Source organism: Vigna umbellata, chromosome 9, assembly GCF_029865625.1.
Source record: "Vigna umbellata cultivar VRB3 chromosome 9, Vumbellata_1.0, whole genome shotgun sequence".
NCBI classification, from domain to species: domain Eukaryota; kingdom Viridiplantae; phylum Streptophyta; class Magnoliopsida; order Fabales; family Fabaceae; genus Vigna; species Vigna umbellata.
Genome location: NC_142173.1, coordinates 52,382,998 through 52,391,062, shown reverse-complemented (window position 1 = coordinate 52,391,062; position 8,065 = coordinate 52,382,998). Strand labels below are relative to the sequence as shown.

The 8,065-nt window shown below is 31.7% G+C and overlaps 1 protein-coding gene across 1 annotated transcript; it reads right to left on the bottom strand.

The window, feature by feature from the left end:
* Positions 1-902: 902 nt before the first annotated feature.
* Positions 903-5,325, bottom strand: LOC124840112 (putative envelope ADP,ATP carrier protein, chloroplastic). The gene is made up of 10 exons (XM_047316109.2): positions 4,901-5,325; positions 4,750-4,806; positions 3,511-3,573; positions 3,340-3,396; positions 3,172-3,255; positions 2,949-3,017; positions 2,763-2,875; positions 2,501-2,670; positions 1,415-1,493; positions 903-1,264 (listed from the first exon to the last, which is right to left on the bottom strand). Exons 1-10 carry the CDS (start codon positions 5,234-5,236, stop codon positions 1,159-1,161), a joined length of 1,134 nt encoding a protein of 377 aa, XP_047172065.1. The 5' UTR covers positions 5,237-5,325; the 3' UTR covers positions 903-1,158.
* Positions 5,326-8,065: the final 2,740 nt, after the last annotated feature.

Here is an 8,065-nt window from a genome sequence, read left to right as displayed (position 1 = left end):
AATCTGTGAAGAAATGAAATGCTTACCGTGATGAAACGGATGGCTCGTGAGGATGAGCACTCGAGAGAGAGAGAAATGCTCTCGAGGAAGACGCGAGAATGAAATGAAGCGCTGATGGAGTATGCTGACGATGCTTCAAGAGAGAATTTGTGGCTATAGGAGCTCTAACACGTGCCTGAAGTGGATTGGAGGAATGGTGATTCTACGTGGATGATGAGAGAGAAGCACAAATGGAAATGGAGAAATGAAAGAATAGGGGGTGTGCTTGGAAGGTGGCTAGAGGAAGTCTTTGGACTCTCTAGCCTGACTTTCAAGAGAGAATAGTTTCTGATTCAGAAAATTCAATTCTCATTATTCTCAAAAGTCTCAAATACAAGAGAGGAGTTGTATATTTATAGTATTCCATGCTCCTTGTAAGCTGATATACGTATACAATAAATTGTAAAAATACAGAAAGAGAACACTGTGGAAAGTACATCAAGTTGAATTCCATCATATATTCAAAGTGAACTCCCACGACATGATTTTTTGCAACTCCATATTTAATAACATAACTATTAGAAGAGAGAGACAAAGTAATGAAGTCCAACTTCAACATGTTTTCATCAGCTGGAAGCCAATCATTTTCAAATCTAGACTCTTCTACAACATATTTTGCTTTGTTTTAATAGATCAACTCTGATTTACAATCTATGCCATCCATTTATGATTTTATTCACTATCAAACTAATTAGAACATTGTGTTTTCTATTAAATTCACGTAAATGCAACACTTGTTATACTACACACTATCCAGTATACTTCTGATATATTTGGTTGATGCGTGGGTGAACCAACTGTATAAACTCATAAATGTTGAAAATTTGGCATCAAAACAAAAAAGCAATTCGCGCAAATTCTAATTGCTGAAACATTGATCTTGAAAATTTTACCAGGAAAAGAAGAATTTGGATTTTCTACTGTATTTATTATACAAAGTTTCTGTTGTGCCTTTAAAACATACTGATGTACCCTTATTTTAATGTTTTAAAATATATTAAAAACTTTTTAATATATCAATAGTGTACTTTTAAAACCTAGCAGAAAAACACTAATAAAACAAGCAGAGAATGTGAACTGAGAAAAGAATGGGTCAACAATATGAATCATTGCCATTGACTATTGAGGTTTCTTTTTGTTGCGGTTTTCCTCGGTAATTGTTTGAAATTCTTTCTCACTGGCAGCAATTAGGCGTTTGACAATGTCATATGTAGTAAGCCTGATGCTGCAGACATAAACATGGACTGGATCAGGTCTTTAATCATAACAATGTGCTTGATATGTCACAAGAATGGAACAAAGATTCAGCAGAAGGAATTTCATGAGGCGCATTGTGAAGATTGAAAACTTATTAGAAATAGAAGATCACAAGTACCTGCTATTTGGTAGGTTTTTCAAAGCATTTGGCACAAATCCCCGATACAAGCCAATAACTCCATCCCTTTCCACAATACCTGCATCAATGAAGTAATGACTTTAATAACAGTATAAAACTACTAAAGCATTAAAACTGCAAAAATCCCCATCATTTAAATAAATTCTCGTAAATCAAACCACCATCTAATTTGTATTTTTTATCTTTCTTCTTTCCCACACCATTGACCAGCCATCTATCACAGAAAGAATTTTCTGTATAGACACATATATACAGGGTGGCAAATGCATCTGTTAGTGCCATGGCTAAATGAGCAATGTCTTGTGAAACTAATTCTGGGATTAGGATTATGGATGTCTCAACTTCTGCTGTTTAGTAGATAAGTTTTCTTGTATGGCCTTGGAGCCATGGTTGATAAAAAAAGAGAGATAAATAGTCGATTCAGTAAGACAAGTATTGTTATATTTCATTTTAGTATAATAAGAGAACAAATTACAATTTTAGTACAAAAACATGAGTTCTATTAATTTTGTTTGAACTCCTCTAATGACTAAGGTAATTGAACATGTGTTTGATGTTTAGTAATTATAACAAATGTTTATTGAAGAAAAAATTAACGTGAATATCCAATTAATGTTGAAGAAAACATTTGTTTTTATTTTCTAAATTTAAAATCCTTCATAGTTTCTTTAATATTGATTGCATATTAATGTTAATTTTCCCTTTAATAAACACAGTGACAATTATTAAAGACCAAACACATGTTCAATTCCCTAAACCATTAACGGAGTTCAACCAAAATTAAGGAAATTAATTCTTTTGTACTAAGACTGTAATTTTTTGTTTTATTGTGCTAAATATTTTCAGCAACCTATGTTGGTAGAATGAATTTGCCTAACTAAAGATGGCATGTAATCCACGCATGAGGTAATGATAATACTGAAGAAGATTTATGTTATGCATAACAATGGTGATTATTTGGATGCTGATAAGAAAAACTCATAAATATGGTTATTATAGTTATATATTTGTCATGTGAGTGAGTATAGCATGCTGATGCTAAAAGGTAAATCGAGAAGTCCTAACCTGAAATGGCATCTAATACAGTCTTATAAGGAGTACCCTTCAATTGCATTTGTCTTCGCACTGTGTCCAAAGGATAGCATGTGAGTGTGGCAAGAGATGATGAAATAACAGCAGTGAGTAAAGAAGTTTCAGTTCTCCTCTGATATTTCTCTGGCAATGACTTCTTTAATCTATTGTCCATAGAAGGTCACAATAATTTAATGTTAATGTCTTTCCAATATCCAATGTTCTTAAAAGACAAAAAGATCACTAATGAACTCACAAATCAAAAACACAGAAATTCACTGCAATATATGGAGCAATTCCAATGAGAGAAGGCCCAAGACCATAGTAAAAAGATGCAAATCCTTCCTCTCTTAGCATGCTCAAGGCAACCTAGAAAAAACACAATATGCTTCATTTACAGAGGAACATCTTGTGAAAATATTTCACAGACAAGTGTATATACCTCTGACATTGTTCGATAACCAGGTTCAACAGCTAATCGTAATCTTAGGACATCTAACGGGTAAGTGATCTACATATAAATATACGACGTTAGATACATACATTGAAAATTAAAAAGTTGTTCATAAGTGTTTAACAAGGTTTAATCCCTTGCATGAAACAAAATAACATTACAAAAGCAGTTGCATATCATACAAGGTCGGGCATCATAATGAATTACTCACAAAAGTTGATGTCATGCCAGCAAAAGCACCTGCTGCAAGTCTTCCCACCACAGAGAGCTCACCATCCTTTCCCTTGAATATTTTCTATGAATCAACAAGGTATAACTTAGACATCAACATGAAATAATGGGTTTATAAGAAATTCATGAAAGATAATTAACAGTTAACCTTGTAAATTTCATAAGCAAAAAGCTGGACAGCACTGTAAGGTATAACTCGAATCACCTGGAACATTAGAAGTAGAGACACTAAAACAAATGAAAAGACTAGCTAACAGAATAAGAAGATATACATACAAAAATACTAATTACCGATAAATTGGTTCCTAATTATAAAGACCTGGGGGAGATTGCCCTTCCAATAACCTCTAATGCCTTCTTCCTTCCCTATTACAGTCATAGCCTGTAAATCATGACAATGTAAGCCCCAACAAAAATTTCACTGATATTATTTCAAATCATTCACGAGAGAGTGCAATGCATCTAATAAGTACAACACCGTGATTATCAGGGAAAGACCACTAAAATATGCATTTCGTAAGAGACATATATTTTGAATCAGAAAAGGTGATTAATCGTAGGGATTCAACAAAGCTATACAATGACCGCAACTGCATAACACAATCCTCAGCCTTATAACCAAGCTTGGGACCAGCTCATGCAAAGATTAGCAACTGAGCATTACACAGGAAGGTAATTAATTAGAAACTTAAGAAGTCCTTCTATCAATAAGTTGGAAGCCATCACACAGACACAATTTGAACATTTCCTTTATAATAAAACAGCTACGTTTGAAAATTATAGAGTTTCAATGGAAAAGGAGAGAAGAAGACATTGAACAATTTGAAATCTGCGAACTGTTCATATTTAACTGAGCTCAAGTAGTTTTGTAGTATCATAACCACAAGCCTATTCAATAAGATTTTTAAAACAATATAAGAATCCTAAAATATTCCAATATCTACAATCATCATGCTTTCAAGAGGAAACAACCTAAACAAACACCACAAATTACCAACCATTTAACCAAAACAAACAAATAGATCTCATTAAGCATTTACAAAAGCACCAATTATAAAATCACACTGTCACACTTTTCAAATATGGACTTCCACTAGTTGATAACAACACAAAATATTTTATCAACAGTGGCCAAAGAATAAGCCAGCTACTCCACGTTTTGTTGCTCTCAGAATAATTTTTTCACAACTTTGCTTCCCGTTTTCAAATTTGCTTTAGAAAATCTTTTTATGGTTGAATTTCTACTAATAAAATAATCCCCGAAGGAGACATGACCCCATTCTCCAAAGTTGACATGATACCGAAACTCATTAACAAGAGAAGCACTAATATAAAATTAGAACAAGGATTCATGGTGAACCAAACATGTAATTTTAAATTATATCACAAATTCATGCGCCTCATAAAATTCAACAAATAGTGACATAAATTAATATTAGTATGTGTTTGTATATATAAGTGCATGTGTGTGTATATATGTGTGTGTCTGTGTGTACGTATATATATGTTTGTGTAAACAGAACCAAACATGGAAAAAGAAGTTCCGATTACTCAATACCTCAATGAAACCAATCGCTCTCTTGACACTTTCTTGTCCAACTCGCACGCCGTGAGTCTGCAAAATGCGCAGTGTTGAATTGACCGAACTTTCAGACACTAACTTATCCGCGAAAACGGCGATAGAAGAAAAAAATGAAACGAGTGCGGACCTGCATGAGAAGCTTGATGCGGTCGAGCGGGGCGGTGACCGATTTCGCGGCGGCGCCGGCGAGAGCGCCAGCGAGGAACAGAGCGGCGTCTCTAGGCACCAATGCCCCCACCGCGAGCGGGTGCTGCAGCAGCTGAGCCACAGTCGGCGAGAATTCCCTGTCGAATTTCCTTTCTGCCACTGACACGCTCGCGAAATTACAGCGTGTGCCACTGCCGGGTGCGAGGCGGAGAACGGCGACGCCATCTCGGAGCGGAGTAACGACGTCGTTGCGGGAGGATTTGAGGTCCGGGATTTTGTGCCACGTCAGCGTGGCTCTCTCCTCCGATTCTACCATGTCGGGAATTTGAAACGTTGTCTAGTGTCGGGAATGAGAGATGCAAAGGAGGATATACTAGTTTGGTGCGAAGAGAGAGAAAAGTTGGAGCCAATTTAAAGTACGAATGAATGAAAGAAGAAAGATAGAAGCAAACTCGTTTTCTACGTTGGTTTCCATTTCCGTGTTTTTTAATTATACTAATTTTTATTTTCTTTTAAGACATTATACTATTTTTTTCGTACTTTATTTGTATTGTTATTGAGAATGGAATTATACAGAAAACGAGATGCACTGTTTTTGTTTGGATTAAGGAAAGTAGGATTGATATTCAAATTGAAAGATGATTTATGGATATTAAAAAGGAGTATCGACACTTAATATACACTTAGAAATAGAGTAAAAATTATAAATTTATAAGTTATATGATGTGACGAGAGAAGTAAAAAAGAATATATATATATATATATATATATATATATAATAAGTGTAAATAAAATGATACTGTATATCTATTATTGCTCAATCAAATTAGACAAGAGATGAAAGTTTGTTTTGGATTTAATTTAGGGTGATTGAAGAAAAAACTAATTTAGTATAAAATATAAATTAAAATTAAAAAAATAATTAATTATAAAGTAAATGTTTTATAAAATTGAAAATAATAATGCTAAAAGTTTATAATTAATATATTTAGATTTAATTGTAAGTTATGTAAAAAAAACTTACCTACAAAAATAAAAAAGTAAATTAATAAAAAATTTCAAATTAAAAAATCCGAGTGAGGATTAAATTAGAAAGAAAATTTAATAGATACAATTATAACTAGTTTGATTTTTTATCTCACAACACTTAATTTTATTCGTTACCTTATATTCATAAAGTTTTATTTCTATTTTCTAAAATTAGGAAAAATTATGAGGGATAACTAAAAGGTTTAATCATTCGCAAGGTCCCCTTTGGGGTGAAAATCTCAAATAGGTCCCTTAGTTTTCTCTCGTCTCAATTAGATCATTATTTTTGTAAAATTGTTTCAATTAGACCCTTGCTATTAAACTGGGCCAATAATGTTAGTGTTACATTCATGTGACATGCTAATGTTGGTGTTTTAAATGACGTAGCTCACATATTGTGTTAGTTATGTGGATTTAAGTTGTTTTGAAATAAAAAAAAGTTAAGAAAAGTTCGTACAATGAATAATTTATGAATCCCTAATTGCTTCAATCCTTAATAAAAGAGGAATGTAGATGTTTTTCGTTGTGCTTGTTCAAAGGTGTTCGCTGTTCTTGAATCCCTAATAAAATGGTATTTGATATTGGTTGTTAGGTTGTTCGTTTGTTGAAAAAGTGTTGATCTTCATTGATATAGTTATTTGATGTTCTTGGTGGATGTTGGTTGATGTAGTTTTCCGTTCCTTTTTAGCGTTGTGGTTGAAGTAATACAAGTTTGAAGATGTCCATTCATGTTCGTCTTCCACATGTAATGGGTGACGGAAGCAAAATGCTAATCTCGTTTGTGGTGGTGGCAGAGGATCTAGGATTGATGGTGTATCACTCATTTGCCTTTGTGGAGAGAAATATGGTTTAAGAACTGCTAGAACTCCTAAGAACAGAGGGAAGCAATTTTGGAGCTTCCCTAAGTACAAGGTAAAAGAACATGGATGTTAAGGTATTTGTGTTATTGTTTTTTAAAGGCTTAAATACTTACTTAGTCCCCGTGTTAATAGCTGAATTTCTGTTTAATACCCGGTTTTAAAAATGAAGACATTAGGTCCCTATGTTATGAAAAGTGTATGACTTTAGTCCTGTCCGTTAAGTTGGTAGTAACGGTGTTAACTCCGCGCTGACGTGGCTACGCTTCTTTTCTCTCTCCTCTGCTCTTCCTGACACCTTCTGATTTGGACATTGGTTCTTTTGTTTTGTTGTGAAGCAAAAGGCAGAGTGTGTTCTGCATTATTTCTAGTATAAATATTATTATTATATATATATCTATTATTTCTAATTTTATTATATTTTTATAAAATTAAATTAAAGTTATTATTACAATTTATTTTATTACTTGATTACTTTTTTTCTAGTATAAATATTAACTATATTTGCCGTTTTTTATTGTATTTCTTGTTTAAATTATTAATTATTAATTAAAATTATTATTATTAGTATACTTAATATTTAGTAATATATAAATCAATTTTAATCTATAACAGTAATTACTTTGAATTAAATTTTATTTGAATGGAATTATTATTAAATACATACCTATGATTTTCAATTTTATTATATTCTTTTTAAGAGTATCTATTATTAAACACATATCTATTATTTCCAATTCACGTAATTTTATGAAATATTATTATTAAATGATTTAAAGTATATTATTTATAGATAAATTATTACTATATTTATTATTATTATAGTATACCTATAAAAATACCACAATGTGTTAATATTGTTTTTCTTTTAATTAATTTTGATAGTTTTGTTTATTATATATGTTTGAAGTTTGAACATTTGATGTTTAAAATTGTTCAAGATTCTCCAAAACCTAATGCTACGTGTCATCTTTAGATATTGTCAAATGTCAATATAGCATCCAACCACTTATTAATATTTTAAGTATGTTAAAATTTATTTTTTAAATAATTTAGGTATTTTTATTGTTGTGTTTGTTTTAAATTTAAAAAATTACTTTTTTAGATAGTTTGAAGTGTATTATTTATAGATAAATAAATAAATAGATAGGTAGAATCATCGGCATTAATTATTTTTCTTAAAATTAATAAAGATTATTATAAAAATAATCAAATTGAATTATTTTTAAAACTTAAAGAATTAATGTCGAAGAAAATAA

Excerpts from the sequence above, each read along its gene's own strand:
- LOC124840112 (XM_047316109.2), bottom strand. The coding sequence starts at position 5,236 with ATGGTAGAATCGGAGGAGAGAGCCACGCTGACGTGGCACAAAATCCCG. Across the intron at positions 3,256-3,339 it reads TTGCTTATGAAATTTACAAG|AAAATATTCAAGGGAAAGGA; the intron begins GTTAACTGTTAA and ends GTTGATTCATAG. Across the intron at positions 3,018-3,171 it reads CTGGCATGACATCAACTTTT|ATCACTTACCCGTTAGATGT; the intron begins GTGAGTAATTCA and ends ATTTATATGTAG.